This window comes from Brassica oleracea, chromosome C6 (assembly GCF_000695525.1).
Source record: "Brassica oleracea var. oleracea cultivar TO1000 chromosome C6, BOL, whole genome shotgun sequence".
In the NCBI taxonomy this organism is placed as follows: domain Eukaryota; kingdom Viridiplantae; phylum Streptophyta; class Magnoliopsida; order Brassicales; family Brassicaceae; genus Brassica; species Brassica oleracea.
Genome location: NC_027753.1, coordinates 36,035,730 through 36,054,493, shown reverse-complemented (window position 1 = coordinate 36,054,493; position 18,764 = coordinate 36,035,730). Strand labels below are relative to the sequence as shown.

General features: G+C 38.7%; 2 protein-coding genes across 2 annotated transcripts; one reads left to right on the top strand and one right to left on the bottom strand.

Moving 5' to 3' along the window:
- Positions 1–658: 658 nt before the first annotated feature.
- LOC106298781 (blue copper protein) lies at positions 659–2,350 on the bottom strand. The gene is made up of 2 exons (XM_013734919.1): positions 2,128–2,350; positions 659–1,170 (listed from the first exon to the last, which is right to left on the bottom strand). Exons 1-2 carry the CDS (start codon positions 2,285–2,287, stop codon positions 797–799), a joined length of 534 nt encoding a protein of 177 aa, XP_013590373.1. The 5' UTR covers positions 2,288–2,350; the 3' UTR covers positions 659–796.
- Positions 2,351–3,601: 1,251 nt separating this feature from the next.
- On the top strand, positions 3,602–10,799 carry LOC106299785 (RING-H2 finger protein ATL54). Its single transcript, XM_013735801.1, has 2 exons — positions 3,602–3,690; positions 9,908–10,799. The coding sequence occupies exons 1-2, from the start codon at positions 3,602–3,604 to the stop codon at positions 10,797–10,799; spliced, it is 981 nt and encodes a 326-aa protein (XP_013591255.1).
- The last annotated feature ends 7,965 nt before the right edge of the window (positions 10,800–18,764 follow it).

The window sequence follows — 18,764 nt, the reverse complement described above, 5'->3', positions numbered from 1 at the left end:
CTTTCATTTTTTTGGAATGCACTTATTCCTCTTTTTTTAAGTCATAAACTTGCTCCCCAAGTTTATTCCTCTTGCCTTTACTCCAAGATATTCCTTTGCTCTCCAAGTCTCCACGATTCTAGCTCAGCATCTTGACTCCACATGGTCTTCACCATTCAACATGTCGTCTGCGTCAGCAACTACTTCAGGGCAAACATCTTTGCATCTTTTTTGGAAGATTCATTTCATAATTAGAGATTACGATATACTGTGGGACGGAAATGAATGTGTAATGTGGCAATTGATTCGTATTTTAAAGTTTGGAAGCCGTCCCAAACTTTTACGTGGCCTAAAGCCTGTCAGAAAATGTGGCATTCTAATGTAACTTTTATCTAAAATTATTAAAAATAATGGTAGTAGTAATACTCGATACCGAAGTTGTACTTCACTTGTTTAACCATTTCACCTACAAACAACTTCATAAATTGTGGCCTATAATTTACTTTATATTATGTGGCCTAAAGCTAATGCTTCATGTGCCTTAGTAGAGGGACGGGCCTCTTTGGAATTTTGGGTACGTGTTAAAACCCATTAACTAATCGAGAGCACTATCTCACGCGATGTCTCCGGGATCAGTTCACTGCCTACACAACTGCGTAACCGGGAGTATATTGGGCCAGTCACAAGCACATGTAATTAATACCATAGAATAACTAAATCACAACAAGAAGCATGTAACAATAAAAATAGGGCTAATAGCACTGCCTCTAGCCTGACTTTCAGACGAGTCAAACCACACCAATACACTTAAAGGCAACTAAGAAAAAGCCGAAGCATATAATAACGCAACTACACAAGTCACAACCAAAGCCTGGAACGGCTTCAACACAGGAGTGGCAGAAGCAGTAGGAGCAGCCTTTCCGCCTTCTAACGTCGGAGAAGGTGTAGTTTTGGCGGTGGCACCGTCCCCACCACCGCCGGAAGAGGCAGCTGCACCTACGTTGACAGAGAGCTTCATGCCGCCAGTGCAGTGGCCGGGGATAGCGCAAATGAAGTAGTGAGAGCCAGATGTCTTGAGAGCTATGCTTGTGGTTCCGCTACTGTCGGAAGAAATTGAATTCCCCAGTGTGCAACTTTTGTAATCACTTTCACTCACTTCGTCCACCGTGTGACCCGCACCATAGTTGAACACTATAGGCAATACAATGTACACATACATATATCACAACTATACATATGATCACCATTGTTATTTTTTTTCGTTTGAAATGTAAATTTTTTCAAATGTAACAAAATTTTAATATTTTCATCGAAAGGTTTTATAGCGTATATATTCTTAGGGCATCTCCAATGGTTCCCCTCATTTTCCTTCTCAAAAAGAATAATTTCGAATATTAAGTTATTACCACATATTATTAATTCTAAAATAATGGTTATTATTTTATAAAACTTACAAATTTTGTCCAAATATGATTTTATTTTAATTAAATCTTCATTCTGTACATAAGTTTAGTTTCTAAAAAAAGATACAAGGGTTTATATAAAATTATAATTATATTATGAAAGTATTAATAATTTCTTTAAAGTATAAAAATAATATTGAGGTTTTTTAGATACAAAACAAAAGTATAAAAGTTTAAAGACTAATTTATAAATAAAAAAACTTAACAAAAAAAAGCTTAACGCAAAATGAAGGAAAATATCAAAAAAATAAAGTAAAATCTTCTCCAATGGTACACTTTTTTGAGGAAAAATGATGCACTATTGGAGAAGATTTTCTCTCCTTTGATGTTTTCTTTCAAAATGAAGTACCATTGAAGATAGTCTTAAGACACAATTTTCTTTTTCTCAAAATATAGTATAACTATATCGTAGAATTGAGTTTTAATTTGATCATATTCTATTTTAAAGTGAGGATGAAGTAATAAGTAAAAAATGCTTTACTTCATTTTTAGAGTAATCATTTCTATTACAGAATGAAAAATATAATGAAAATTGAAAAGATTTTTCTGTAAACTTCATTTTGAAGTGAAAAAATGAAATATAGTTGGAAATGCTTTTAATTAGTGTGAAAATTTATGATGTACATGCAAATGCATATATTAGTACAAGCAAATAATATTCATAATAGAGAGGCTATATATATACCGATTGTATCGCCAACGGCGTAGGGTTTTCCGGAAGCCAAGGAGCTATAGTCATTCCCGAGCGACCATTCCACGGAATGAGTGGCTGAGGAGGCAGGTGAGACAGCAGCAGTAAAGAAGACGATGGCAAGGCAACCAACAAGTGTATTCGAGTTTGCCATTCTTGTGTATGAGTGTAACAGTATATTTTAAATGAAAAATTAAGTGACTTAATTAAAATCCTTGTGAGTTGTAAGTAAATTTATAGAGAGAATGGAACCACACAGGTATGTTGGAGTTAGTAGAGAGTTGGGTCCACTTGCCCTCCAACTAATGTTTTCATCATTTCAGTTTTGACATCTTTTTCATAATTTGGGATAAAGACTTGTTCCTCCTCTCATCTTAGCTTTAAACATACTCAACAAAGGAACACCTCAAGAATATGGGGTCATGAGGTTTGGTGACAGATCATGAACACTCAAAGGGTCTTTTGTAAGAAGATAATGATGATGCAAACCAAAATAATCACGATATGTCATCAAAATCCCCTTATGATTCAATACGATTGACCAAACCAAAAGAAGATGAACTAACTTTTCTTACGAGCAATCACTAGGCTTTTCAACAACTGAAATCGAGTATGTGACGTAAAATTATATTACTTTACTTAATTTCTTCACACTAACAAAAGAAAGTGGATACGTGACCATGTCTTCGAGTCCTAGACCTTGTCACCTTGATATATTTAAAATGTTTGCTCTACTATAGCTGATTTCTAATAGGGACTAACTAATATTCAATTAGTATGACAAGATACACAAATAACTTTTTCTCTTTTCAAAATCAGTTCAATGCAAAACGTGTAATTTTGTTGAAAAAAGGTGTAATAATGCTTCAGTCATACTAAATCTAAAATCTAAGTTACTAAAAAGGTGGTAGTTTGTTTGAAAAACAAAACTTTTCTCACCAGAAAGCTGCAAGATAAAGGATGGATGTGATATGATAGAGACCCTGCAACTAGTTCATCAGGCTGCCCACATAAAAGTAATATATCAACCAGACCATAATTCATGATTCGTCTTCGGCTTTTGCCAGAACACTCAATATTTTTGTAGCAGATTCATATACGCCTCTTTATCTCTTCTTTTTCTGACAGCAGAAGACTATAGGCCTGTTTAAACTGTGAGAATGATTTTAGTTTAGGCCCATTAAATTTCACATGTTTGAATTGTTAAGAATATAAAGAAGCTTCCTGAAAATAAAAGAATTTTCATTACACAAAGGAGACTTGAGAGGGGGAATACAAAGGGTATTTTCGAAAACCAAGTTGTTAATATTGACAGCAAGCCAAATCTTAGTAAAATATTAGTTTTGTTTCTAAGATCTTCCTAAAACGAGGTATCCATGTTGAAATTTGAAATGCCTAAGTTATAATCTACAACTCACGCATTTGCGCTTTCAGAATTAAATTCACTTCACGCCGGTCTGTTGTTCTGATGGGGCGTGGAATGAGATTTCTAACTGCGGAGGAGTGGGATGGACCCTTGTCACCGCTGAAGGATCTTGGTCTTCTAATGGCTTTTCTGGCCGCTCTGATGTCATCTCGGCCCTTGTTGCTGAAGCTCTAGCTATGCGAGATGCTCTTCGATCTGTCCTGACAATGAACCATTCCAACCTTCTTCTCTGCTCAGATTCAAATGTCTTGATCTCTACCCTCGTGTCGGGCAAGATCCTTTAAATTTATTTCTCGTACTGCATGCAAATGTTGGAGCAGATGTTTTGGCAAAAGCAGCTCTTGCTAGTTTTATGTTTAATCTTTTGTTAAACCAAGACCTCGTTAACGTTTAATAGGCAATATAAAAGACCTTGTGATAGGAGCTGGAGATGCTACTACAAGAGGAGGTTGAAGAAGAAACAAGTTGATGATGACGTGGAGCAGAATGATATGGATGGAGAAGCTCAACGAACTTGCGCGGGAAACCGTTAGAAGTCGTTGAGTTAGTTGAGTCGGTTAGTCAAAGAGGTTGACTAAACCAAGTATAAATAAGAGTCTCAGTTGTAATTAGAGATTGGCTTTTGGTATTGGTTTGATTGGGTCATTGGTTTGTAAACCATTGATTGGGCTTATCTCGTATTTTGCGAGATAAGAATACTATACGGATCATATTATACAGAAAATATACATTGTTCCTTATCAATTGGTGCGGTGAGCACTTTGAGACGCGATTACGATGACGACGATGACACGTTTGGAGGAATCATTGCAGAGGATCGGCGTTCTTGATACGACGGTGGCGGAGTTACATCGGAAGTTCGATAACTTAGACGATCGTGTCAACCGAATCGCCGCGTCAAATGAGAAGAGTACGGAGTCGATTTCGGCGACGGTGAAAGCATCAGAAGCTAAGATTGATAAGCTCGAAGCTTCCATTCAAACGCTGTTAGCTTCACTGAATCAACGACCGGTGCAAGCAGAGTCGAGTGGAGCTCAACAAGCGAATCATCTCCCACCGTCATCGCAATATCATTCTCAGGTACATAATCCAATCTTGGAACCAAACCGGGGGAATAACGAGCTAGGTTATCGGCCGGTTGAGTATAGATCTGAGAATCGAGAAGGTTTGTATAAGAAGGTCGAGATGCCGATGTTTTCTGGATCAGATCCTTTTGATTGGATTGCGAACTCAAAACGATACTTCCGAGTCATGAGGTGTAGTCCAGATTACAAGATGGAGTTGGTTTCGCTAAGTCTGACAGAAGATGCTTTGAGCTGGTTCAACTACGAATTGGATTACCATCCATTTCACGACTGGTGTGAGTTCAAACGAAGAGTGTTGGCTCGTTTTGCTGAGTCATTTGAGAAAACACCAGGGAAGCATCTCTTCGGTATACAACAAACTGGATCGTTAGCAGAATATGTGAGGGAATTTCAAGCATTGGCTCATCAGGTGAAGCTGGCAGAAGAAAACTTGATTGATATATTCTTCAACGGGTTGAAGCAAGAGTTTAAGGAAGTCATCAAAATGAAGGAGCCAAAGACATTACCTGATCATATTGAAGCAATTATCAAAATGGAGGACAGTGAATTTTGTAGAATGTTTGCGGCGGCGAAGGGTTTAGAGAGTAAAGGAGGGAAACAATCAAGTAGTTCTTGGCAGCGTTCGGCTTCCTTAGGAGGTTCATCTAATTGGAAACAACGTCCAGCATTACCAGAAGCTACTCCGAAACAGAGTGACCGTCAAAGGCAACAGAAAGGTTCTGAGAAAGGGGGTCCTCCTATCAAACTATCTGACGCAGAGTATGAGCACAAGAAAAGAAATGGTTTTTGCTACAAGTTTCCAGAGCGTTGGTCCAAGACTCACGTGTGTAAGAATAAACAACTTCAAGTGATGGTGGTGACGAAAGGAAGAGAGATTGAGTAATTGAAGGTGAGGAGTTTCATGAAGCGTATGAAGGAGAGGAATATACTGAAGTGATGGAGCTATCTTTACATTCGTTCTTGGGGAAATCATCACCTACAACTACGAAAATTAGAGGCAAGATTGGGAAAACAAATGTTGTGGTATTGATAGACAGTGGGGCAACACACAACTTTATCTCACCCGACATTGTCAGCAAAGCTTATCTACAGGTTAGTGAAACTCGACAGTTTACTATCATCATGGGAACGAGTATAAATGTAACAGGAGCAGGCATGTGTAAAGGGGTCTTACTACAGATAATCCGAATCAAGGCAGACTTCATTGTTCTGGAACCGGGTGGAGTGGATGTAGTTCTGGGTGTTTAGTGGCTTCGAACTCTGGGTAAATGCGAAGTGGATTGGGAAAACCAAGAACTCAGCTTCGACATTGGGTCAAAGAGAGTAACTTTGAAGGGTGATTTTGAACAGAAATCTCAAGAAACATAAATGAATTCAACTACTGGAGTGGATTGGGATGGTAATGAGATCACACTTTTCAACTCTGAATCAGAAACACAAGATAAAATACCAAGGAGGATTGTGGCAGTGTTGGAAGAGTTTCAAGACGTGTTCCAGGAACCGACAGGCTTACCACCAGTCAGGGGGTTTGAACACACTATCAGACTTTGGGAGGGCACTAAGCCAATTGCGGGAAGACCTTATCGTTATCCTCATGTACACATGACAACGATTGAACTTATGGTGAAATAAATGATGGAAGCAGATTTGATTCGGGAAAGTAGAAGTCCGTATTCAAGTCATGTTCTCTTGGTTAAAAAGAAAGATGGGGGTTGGAGATTCTGTGTAGACTACAGAGCTATCAACAAAGGTACTATTCCAAACAAGTTTCATATCCCGGTTATAGATCAATTGCTTGATGAGTTACACGGAGCAATGATTTTTTCGAAGTTGGATTTGAGATCAGGATATCATCAGATTCGCATGGAGGAAAATGACATCGAAAAGACAACATTCAGAACTCATGAGGGGCAGTATGAATTCGTTGTCATGCCATTTGGACAGAGTAATGCACCAGCCACGTTCCAGGCGCTGATGAATTCAATTTTCAAGCCATTTTTGCGGAAGTTCGTCCTAGTATTCTTTGACGATATACTCGTGTACAGTAATACAGTTGAAGAACACGAGATTCATCTGAAGAAAGTTATGCAAGTATTGTGACATCACCAACTTTACGCCAACAAAAAGAAATTTTTGTTTGATCAGAAGCAGGTGGAATACTTGGGACACATTATCTCAAGAGAAAGAGTAGCAACAGATCCTAAAAAGACTGTCGCAATGCAGAATTGGCCAACTCCGAGATCGGTTAAAGAGTTGAGAAGCTTTCTTGGTCTCACAGGATACTATGTCAGTTTGTAAAGAGCTATGGCGTCATTGCGAGACCTTTGACAAATTTGCTTAAGGAAGATAGCTTCGATTGGACGGGTTTGACTCAAAAAGCTTTCGAGACACTTAAGTATTTGATGGTTAATGCTCTAGTGCTGGCCTTGCCAGATTTTAATGAGACATTTGTCGTCGAAGCAGATGCATCAGGCTATGGGTTAGGAGCAGTCCTTATGCATAAACAACGTCCTATCGCTTATTTCAGCAATGGTCTGACAGATCGAGAGCAACTAAAGCCTATCTACGAAAGAGAGTTGATGGCATTCGTGTTAGCAGTGCAACGTTGGAGGCACTACTTGATGGGGAAATGATTGATTGTCAATACTGATCAGAAGAGCTTAAAATTTCTACTGGATCAAAGGGATATCTCATTGGATTATCAGAAATGGTTGACGAAACTTTTGGGCTATGATTTTGAGATTGTCTATAAAGCAGGGGTGGAGAATAAAGTGGCTGACGGTCTGTCCAGAGTGATGATTGGGAGACAGACGACATCAGAGGGTCTTCTATTCGCACTGACAGTTTCATCGACAATACAAATGCAAAATATACTAGATGAGATCGATGTGAAAGAAGAGATACATAAGTTAATGAGAGAAGTAGCAGTGGGAAGTATTGAGAAGAAAGGATACACAGTGGTCTCTGGTAGGTTGTTCTATAAGAACTATTTGGTGTTGCCTAGACTTTCGGTTCACATACCACAGATTCTACATGAGTATCATGACGGGGTGATGGGAGGTCATTCAGGCATTCTGAAAACGATAAAACATATTCAGCAATTATTCTACTGGCCTCGAATGAAGGAAGATGTAAAGAAGTATGTCACGGAGTGCTCTACATGCCAAACGCATAAATACTCGACTCTGAACCGACGGGTCTTCTTCAACTAATTCCTTTACCAACACAAATTTGGTCTGAGATCACGATGGACTTTATCGAGGGCCTTCCTAAGTCAGAAGGGTTTAATGTGATCTTAGTAGTGGTTAACCGCTTGAGTAAATACGCTCACTTTATGGGTCTGAGACATCCATATACAGCAACATCTGTGGCAGAGAGGTTTATTAAGGAAGTTGTTCGCCTACATGGATATCCTCAGTTAACCATATCAGATCGAAATCGAGTTTTCTTGAGCAAATTTTGGCGTGAGTGCTTCAAATTAGCTGATACGAAGTTGAAGTTCAGTACAACTTATCATCCGCAAAGCGACGGTCCAACTGAAGTAGTGAACCGTTGTTTGGAGTCATATTTGCGATGCTTTAACTTGACTCATCCTAAGCAGTGGCATAAATTTCTTGCTTGGGCCGAGTTTTGGTATAACTCTTCATACCATACTTCTCTGGGTACTACGCCATTCAGATTGGTTTATGGGCGTGATCCTCCAAGCTTCTTATGGTATAAAGAAGGCTCGACAATTAACAGTGATTTGGAGGGATTGTTAAAGGCAAGAGGTGACGTTTTACGTGATGCGCAATCTCATTTGTTGAAAGCGCAATCACAGATGAAGAACAATGCAGATAAGAAGAGAAGAGACCTGGTTTTTGAAGTGGGAGCTCAAGTTTTTCTGAAGTTGAGACCGTTTAGTCAGAAATCTTTGTCTAAGCGATTATGTCAGAAACTTGCTGCAAAGTTTTATGGGCCATTCAAGATTATTGAGCGTATTGGTCTGGTAGCTTACAGATTGGAGTTACCTGAGACTTGTAAAATACACCCGGTCTTTCACGTTTCCCAATTGAAACCGGTATTGGGCAAGGAACATGAGGTCACGACATTACCGGTCCTTTTGGAGGAGTCGGAGGAGTTTATCTTATAGCCATAACACATACAGAGCACTCGTTACGATGCTGAAGGTCATCTTGAGGCTCTGGTTCAATGGAAGGGCTTGCCTGACCATGAGAAGACATCGCTTCGGGTGAAGGATATTGCACGAGCGTACCCAGCGTTTGAGCTTGAGGACAAGCTCAATCTCGCTGAGGGGGTATTGATAGGAGCTGGAGATGCTACTACAGGAGGAGGTTGAGGAAGAAACAAGTTGATGATGACATGGAGCAGAATGATATGGATGGAAAAGCTCAACGAGCTTGCGCGGGAAACCGTTAGGCCGTTAGAAGTCGTTGAGTTAGTTGAGTCGGTTAGTCAAAGAGGTTGACTAAACCAAGTATAAATAAGAGTCTCGGTTGTAATTAGAGATTGGCTTTTGGTATTGGTTTGATTGGGTCATTGGTTTGTAAACCATTGATTGGGCTTATCTCGTATTTTGCGAGATAAGAATACTATACGGATCATATTATACAGAAAATATACATTGTTCCTTATCAATTGGTGCGGTGAGCACTTTCTCAATATTTTGTAACAGAACGGTTCAAAGTGTTCAAATCATATCTAGTTTGTATTACCTGCTATATACATCACGTTGTGTCACTACTAATCTCTGATATTAAAGAAAATAATTCAGATCTAACATTTATATAAAGCAGTATTTTTCTCTATCGCAGTCATAAAATATTATACTAAACTACATTCATATATTATAATCTACCGAAGGCCAAAAAAGGATAAAATTAAATTAAATCTTCGAAAACCAAAGAGTCAAAAGCCATCAAAGGTAAAATATGGTTTTCATGACTAAGGCTCTCCACCGAGGCACTCATTAAACAATTAGATGATGCTTCAATTTGGCAAAAGAACAAGTCTAAACCAAAGATTAGAAGAAGTTTTAATCTTTCATTATCTTGAATGTGAAAGAAACCCAAAGATAATCTCAAAATCTTCTTCACATTATAATTCAATTTAAACATTGGCTCTAACAAATCTCTTTTGATCTCAATTCCTTGTAACCCAACCAACCAATACCCTTTCTCTTAGTGTTCTTTAATGGCAAGAGACATAGAAAGCTCTTCTCTATGTTAGCATCAGAGACAAACAAGACACTAGATTGCTCACAAGGAATCTGCGACCCGATTTGCCCTTATAATTGCTATCAAGAACCTGATTACTACACCCTATCTCCATGGTCATCTCCACAGCCAAGCAAAGCTTCATCTTCAGCAATCTATCAACCATCTCAAGACCCTTCTTATTCCACAGAAGCCATAACCATCATCACCGTTACAGGTGTGGCTTTAGCCATCCTTCTCACAGGATTCTTTCTTGTAGCTAAATACGTCACAGAGAGCGTAAACCGAGCCCATCGCGAAAGACACCAGTCCCAGAGAGATCTTGGTGACGACACATCTGATGAAGGGTTTCAAGTTAGGGAACAAGTGGATCATCCAATATGGTTGATCAGAACAACAAGTCTTCAACAATCGACCATTAACTCGATAACAATATGTAGTTACCAGAGAGGAGATGGGTTGATTGAGAGAACAGATTGTCCTGTTTGTCTAAATGAGTTTCAAGAAGACGAAAGTCTTAGGCTGTTGCCTAAATGTAATCATGCTTTTCACATCTCTTGTATCGACACTTGGCTTAGGTCACACACCAACTGTCCTCTGTGTCGAGCTGGTATAGCGATTATTAGTCAACCGTGCGCTGGTCCGGTCGATGTAGCTCCCGGAGGGTCAGGATCTCGTTTGGAGAACGATGGAGTTGGATCCAAAACAGAGACGAACGAGCAAGTTAGAGTTTTGGAGGAGTGTACTATTGATTCACTTACGTGTGCAAAAAGCCACAAGGGAAGTATAGAATGTCCGGGAGAATCTAGCGAGAATGAGAGTCAGAACGCTACCAGACAAGAGAACAGAGTCATCGGGGATGAAGCAAGCTGCTCGGAAGCTCGAGCTTCGATGTCATCATGCTTCAATACGAACAAGAGTTTGATTTTTCCACTGTAAGAAATCATCCTTCTACTACGAAGTACTAACTACTAAACCAATTTTTGGAACGTATTAAAAGGAGGTAATGGCAATGCAGAAATGTTTTAAGTGTATGTGCATGTAACTCCAAATACTCAACACTATTGAATTTTAATACTAAATATAAAATAATATTTGCAATGTCAATCTGCCTATCGGGATTCCGAAACTAAATATGCAACATGAATCCAAAGAGGCATATCCAGACATAAACTAAGTACTCACTGGCGACTCATATAACAAGTTACACCAAGTAAAAATGTAGAACAATTAGTTCATATAACTATCATATTGGAAGATATATATATCCTTCTATCAAACATATAAAGAATGTCAAATGTATTTAAAAAATCTAACATATTATGATACACGTAGTAATGGAAGAGTATGAGATCCAAAAAAAAAATTACTTGGTCTAACTAGTCATCTTAAATTTACTCCTTATGTATCACAATTATGATATTTAAGATTTCTGCATATAAAATTAAAAACTTGTTTATTTATAGTAATGATTTATTATTTATTTAGCCACAATTCAAAATTAGTCAAAAAATAATATTATATTGCACATTAAAATGTCATCTAAATTGTTTTAACAATTTTTTATTCTTAAAATGTCACTTTAAATTTAAATTTAATACGAAAGATTATATTTCTTAATTGCTTTAGTGAAGACCTGAGAGGAGTTATTTTCATAAATAATGAAAGAATAAAGTGTAAAGGTCCACGACTTTATATGCATAAAGAACCCAATTCCACAAATGGCCTAACATTATGCTTATTTTAATCCAATCGGATAATGGGTACATCAGAAGCCGTCCTTTATCGGTGGGACTATACTCATGTGTAAGAAACTATTATGATGTGTATTAAGGTTATACTTATATGAGAAAGTTTATGATTTAAGATTTGTCTTTCAGTTTAATGAAAGTCTATTTTTATTTTGGTCAAAGTCTATTTTCATTTAGATCATACTCCCTCCGTTTCAATATATTTGATGTTTTAGAAAAAATTTGTTGTTTCATAATAGATGAAGTTTGTATGAATTTATGTAACTTTAATTTTATCAAAAACTGTGTAATCAATTAGATTTTTATTATTTTTATTTATAATTAAATAAACTAATTGTATATTGTAATTTAGTGACACTTTTGATAAACAATAATTTTTTTTTTAATATTTGTGCATTGGAGTAAAACATCGAGTAATAAAATAAAGAGGGAGTATTAATTAAGGGTGCGGAAATACAACATTTCAATCACATCCAAACATATATTTACTGTTTTACTCACGGGAAAGTTAAGGAAAAAGTTGGTGATTCAAAATCCCAATCATGAAAAAGATGCTAAATAGAACAGTTAGCTATATAATAGAGGGAATAATGTTCTATTTTGTGTAATCACATCAGTAGGCTTTACCTTTTTTAACTTTTTCTGGCTTTTGGTTTTAACTCCGAAAGTGAAAAACATAGATTCTTAAAGATCTTTGATAGGTCTTCATGATACGACAATCATCATCGTCTAGTTCCATGAATCCCACGTACTGCTAGTTCTGTGCATTTGACGATTAAAAATATTTTTAAGCAAACATTAACTATTTTCTTTTCTTTTTTCAAAAGCGTCCAATCATTTTTAAGGATAAAAATGTATAACACTTGAACTAACTTTAAAAAAAAATCATTATTAATATATAAAAAAACAAAAATTAACTTCTCATCTTATTAACAATATTTATACGTAATAATCAATTTTACGTACATCAATCCAAGAGAGGAATTGCAAAGGAGCCTAGTTGAAGACTAAGTCACAACTACATTCCGAGTCTTTAGGATCACGTTAAAATAAGTTTGTTGAGATAAGTATGGATCTGCTAATTAGTAGGGAGAAGTTTGTTTTTATTTCAATCATAAAGTCTATATAAGACCATCGTTGTATTACTCTGTTTCTTAACACAGAGCTTTTGATTCAAGTCAATAAAAGCAGTATTCAGAAACATTGTTCTCTCTTGATCCATCTTTAACAAGTGGTATCAGAGCCAACAATCTAAACCTGTGGTGAGAAGAAGAGATGAGTGAAAAAGAGTTAAGAATACCAAAGTTCGACGGAGACTACGAGCATTGGGCTATGCTCATGGAGAATCTGTTGAGGTCCAAAGAGTGGTGGGAGCTTGTAGAAACAGGCATGGTGCAGTTCGACAGAGATACCGTCCTGACCGAAGCACAGCAGACGGAGCTTTCTGAACAGAAGCTTAAAGATCTGAAGGTGAAGAATTATCTCTTTGCGTCTATCGACAAGACGATACTGAAAACAATTTTGAAGAAGGAGACGTCTAAAGAGATATGGGACTCTATGAAGAACAAGTACCAGGGGAAAAAGAGAGTTCAAAGTTCGCAACTTCAGAGGTTGAGGAGAAACTTTGAAGTATTGGAGATGAAGGATGGAGACTCTATTACTGAATACTTCTCAAGAGTTATGATGGTATCAAACGACATGAGAAACCTAGGAGAGGACATACCTGATGCCAAGGTGGTTGAGAAGATACTTCGGACTCTGGTGGAGAAGTACACGTATGTGGTATGTGCCATTGAAGAGTCAAAAGACATCACTGAGATGACTGTGGATGAGCTGCAGAGCTCGCTGCTCGTACACGAGCAAAACCTGAGCAAACATTCGAGTGAAGAACAAGTGCTCAAGATGGAAGGAGGAAGAGGTCGTGGTGGATACTCTCAAGGAAGGAACTCCTACCGTGGTGGTAGAGGAGGAAGAGGCAGAGGCAGCACCAGCTTCAACAAAGACAACATCGAATGCTATAAATGCCACAAGATGGGTCACTTCAAAAATGAATGTCCCACATGGGAAAGGAATGCAAACTATGCAGAGTTGGAAGAGGACCTACTTCTAATGGCGCAAAGTGATGTAGTGAAACCAGAAGAAAGACACATTTGGTATCTTGACTCTAGATGCAGCAACCATATGTGCGGCATGAAGGAGTGGTTCATGGACTTTGATGGGAGCTATCAACATCAAGTCAAGCTTGGAGATGACAGGAAGATGCTAGTCGAGGGAAGAGGGAACTTGAGACTAAAGATTGATGGTATCTTCCAAGTCATAACCTCGGTATACTATGTACCAGGGCTCAAGAACAACCTGATGAGTGTCGGCCAGCTGCAGCAAAAGGGACTGAGAATTGTGATCGATGATGATGTGTGTGAAGTATGGCACAAGCAACAAAGGAGTATGATCATGAAGTCGACGATGTCCAGGAACAGAATGTTCATCATACGTGCGAAAGAAGCAAGAGATGGCGTTGGAGAAGCACAAAATCTGATGACTGTCATCGGAGATGCAGAGGAGATTTGGCACTGCAGATTTGGACATCTCAGCCACGACAACCTGACAACAGTGGCAGACAAAGACATGGTGCTGGGCTTACCAAAGCTTACGAGCAAAGGAAAAGTCTGTGAGGTGTGTATGAGAGGGAAGCAAATTCGATCAAACATTCCCAAGCAGAGCAAGTGGAGAGCGAGTAGATGTCTGGAGCTGGTTCACACTGACATTTGCGGCCCTATAGCACCTACTTCAGCAAGCGGAAAGAGGTACATAATCAACTTTATAGATGATTATAGTCGCAAGTGTTGGACGTCTTTCTTAACAGAAAAAATCAGAGGCTTTTAAGTCATTCAAGGAGTTCAGAACAGCTGCTGAGAGAGAAAGTGGTGAGCTGCTGGTGTGTCTCAGGTCTGACAGAGGTGGTGAGTACAACTCAAGGGCGTTTCAGCAATATTGTGTAGACAATGGGATCAAGCGACAGCTTACAACTGCGTACACACCCCAACAGAACGGGGTGGCCGAAAGGAAAAATAGGAGCCTGATGAACATGGTGCGATGCATGTTATTTGGTATGAAAGTACCTATCAGATTCTGGACTGAAGCAACGCAGTACGCAGTACACATACTGAACCGGAGCCCCACGGTCATACTCGGAAACATCACACCATCTGAGAAGTGGAGCAGTATGAAGCCATCAGTGGATCATTTACGCGTCTTTGGGTGCATTGCATATGCACACGTTCCATATGAAAGACGCGTGAAGTTAGATGAGAAGAGCATCAAATGTGTCATGTTTGGGGTTGGCAAAGAATCAAAGGGCTACCGCTTATATGATCCTAAGGAGAAGAAGATTCTGATCAGTAAAGACGTAAGATTTGATGAGGGAGAACGATGGGACTGGGAAGAGAACGAAGAAGATGAACAATTCATCGATGAAGGGGAGGAAACAACTCCAACAGAGATAGTAGGAAACAATGGAGGAGAAAATGAGAATGGAGCTGAGGAAGGAGAAGGTAATCCACCAACACCACCAGCACCACCTCAAGATGAGAACGAAGATAACAATCCAGTGCAAGAAGAAGCAGAAGGGTCTGAGAGAACAAGAACTGGTAGAAGCAAGACAAGACCTGTGTGGATGAGAGACTATGAGATGGGTCTGTTCATGGAAGAAGAAGAAGACTTGATGGCGCTAGTAACTGAGATGGGAGATTCAGAGAAATTTGAAGAAGCTGTGCATCACGAGAAGTGGAAGCAAGCGATGGAAGCTGAGATGAACTCGATAGAAGAAAATAATACTTGGGAGCTAGTGGAGTTGCCAGAAGGTTCCAAGGTCATTGGTGTTAAATGGATATTTAAGACCAAGTTGAATGAAAAAGGAGAAGTTGACAAACACAAAGCGAGATTGGTGGCCAAGGGATTTCATCAAACTCAAGGTGTTGATTTCTATGAAGTGTTCGCCCCTGTTGCTAGATGGGATACAATCCGACTACTACTCAGTATTGCAGCTCAGAGAGGTTGGTGTGTGCATCAACTAGACGTGAAGAGTGCATTCCTACACGGTGAGCTCAAGGAAGATGTGTACGTTGAGCAACCTAAAGGTTTCGAGGTCAAGAATGAAGAAAGAAAGGTGTATAAGCTGAACAAGGCTCTGTATGGGCTAAGACAAGCTCCAAGGGCGTGGTACAGTAAGATCGAGGGATATTTTGAGAAGGAGGGGTTCAAGAAGTGTTACTGTGAACACACTCTCTTTGTGAAGGCTGAAGGAGACAACGTATTGATTGTAAGTGTGTATGTTGACGACGTGATTTACACAAGCAGTTCTATGATCATGCGAGAAGCGTTCAAGGCATCAATGAAGAAGGAGTTTGCAATGTCTGATCTAGGTAAGATGAAGTACTTTCTTGGCGTTGAAGTAACACAAGACAAGAAAGGGATCTTCATAAACCAAAGGAAGTATGCGAGCGAAGTGATGAAGAGGTTCGGCATGGAACAGTGTAACTCTGTCAGGAATCCAACAGTACAAGGCTGCAAGCTTACCAAAGAAGGAGCAGGTTCACAAGTTGATGCAACGCTGTACAAGCAGATAGTTGGGAGCCTGAGATATCTCACTGCTACACGACCTGACCTCATATATTCAGTCAATCTTGTGAGCAGGTACATGGAGAAACCAACCGAGCAACATCTTCTTGCTGTGAAGAGGATTCTGAGGTATGTTCAAGGAACAATGGAGTATGGGATACAGTATCAGTCCGACAACAAGGAGGAACTGATGGGCTTTGTTGATAGTGATTACGCTGGAGATGAAGATGATAGAAAAAGCACTTCAGGGTATGTTTTCATGAACGGAGGAGGAGCAATCTCGTGGGCATCAAGGAAGCAACCTATAGTTACTCTATCAACAACTGAAGCCGAGTACGTTTCAGCTGCTGCAGGTGCGTGTCAAGCCGTATGATTGAGAAATGTGTTGGAAGAGATTGGGTGTAAACAAGGGGAGAGGACAGTTCTATTTTGCGACAACAGTTCTACTATCAAGTTGTCTAAAAACCCTGTTTTTCATGGGAGAAGCAAACATATTCAAGTAAGGTTTCACTTCCTGCGTGAGCTGGTAAGTGATGAGATAATTGAGTTGGAGTATTGCTCTACGCAAGATCAGTTGGCAGACGTAATGACCAAAGCTGTGAAGTTGGATGTGTTCGAGAAGTTGAGAGGATACATGGGAGTTGAAGTGAAGAGCAGTTAAACTGGAAGACAAGAGTGTTTTCAGTTTAGGGGAGGAATTGAAGACTAATACATTCCGAGTCTTTAGGATCAAGTTAAAAATAAGTTTGTTGAGATAAGTATGGATCTGCTGATTAGTAGGGAGAAGTTTGTTTTTATTTCGATCATAAGGTCTATATAAGACCATCGTTGTATTACTCTGTTTCTTAACACAGAGCTTTTGATTCAAGTCAATAAAAACAGTATTCAGAAACATTGTTCTCTCTTGATCCATCTTTAACACTAGTGTGGGATCATAAAATCCGTAAAAGAAAACCTATAAACCTAATATGGTTAAAAGGCTCAGCGGCAAGATTACCAAAAGTTTCCCATGGCTAGAACGGAAAGGGTTCCACAATTCCCCTAAGTGTGACCACCCCCAAAACTCAGAGAGAACGAACGAAGATAATTCGCCAAAAGTGAAAGAAGAGAGAGAGATCAGAGGATCAAGTAGGTATCAGAAGAGAAGAAAAATAAATACTTTTATAATTCACTCAAATCGGATAGAAATAAAGAGTATTAACCACTTATCTCACCTTGACCATTCAATCGTTTTTTAAAGGTAAATTAGATCATGACCCGCGCGCCCGCGCGGGTTTAAACTTTTATAGTTCAAACTTTCTTCATTGTATATATTTTTACGATTTACAAATGTTTAATATGATTTTATAGTTTAAATGCATCAATTTTATTAGTTTTTTTAATTGTTATTTGTTTTAGTTGTTTATTATGTATATAATGTGTTGGAAATAAAATAAGATATCTAATCTCTTAATGTTGAGTTATTATTTATTTGTTTTGTTTAGATATTATTTATTATAATTATTCATTATTTATGCCGAATTTATTTTTTGGCGCTTAATAATAAATAAATAAGTATTAGATGATATGTTATATTTTAACTTATATGAGATAAAATATGTTAATTGACTTTATTGTTTATAAAATAATTTATAATTTTCTTGGGTTTTACATGTACCATTGTCATAAACCCACCTAATCATTCAACTAATCTCAACAGGAATCCAACAGTACAAGGCTGCAAGCTTACCAAAGAAGGAGCAGGTTCACAAGTTGATGCAACGCTGTACAAGCAGATAGTTGGGAGCCTGAGATATCTCACTGCTACACGACCTGACCTCATATATTCAATCAATCTTGTGAGCAGGTACATGGAGAAACCAACCGAGCAACATCTTCTTGCTGCGAAGAGGATTCTGAGGTATGTTCAAGGAATAATGGAGTATGGGATACAGTATCAGTCCGACAACAAGGAGGAACTGATGGGCTTTGTTGATAGTGATTACGCTAGAGATGAAAATGATAGAAAAAGCACTTCAGGGTATGTTTTCATGAACGGAGGAGGAGCAATCTCGTGGGCATCAAGGAAGCAACCTATAGTTACTCTATCAACAACTGAAGCCGAGTACGTTTCAGCTGCTGCAGGTGCGTGTCAAGCCGTATGATTGAGAAATGTGTTGGAAGAGATTGGGTGTAAACAAGGGGAGAGGACAGTTCTATTTTGCGACAACAGTTCTACTATCAAGTTGTCTAAAAACCCTGTTTTTCATGGGAGAAGCAAACATATTCAAGTAAGGTTTCACTTCCTGCGTGAGCTGGTAAGTGATGAGATAATTGAGTTGGAGTATTGCTCTACGCAAGATCAGTTGGCAGACGTAATGACCAAAGCTGTGAAGTTGGATGTGTTCGAGAAGTTGAGAGGATACATGGGAGTTGAAGTGAAGAGCAGTTAAACTGGAAGACAAGAGTGTTTTCAGTTTAGGGGAGGAATTGAAGACTAATACATTCCGAGTCTTTAGGATCAAGTTAAAAATAAGTTTGTTGAGATAAGTATGGA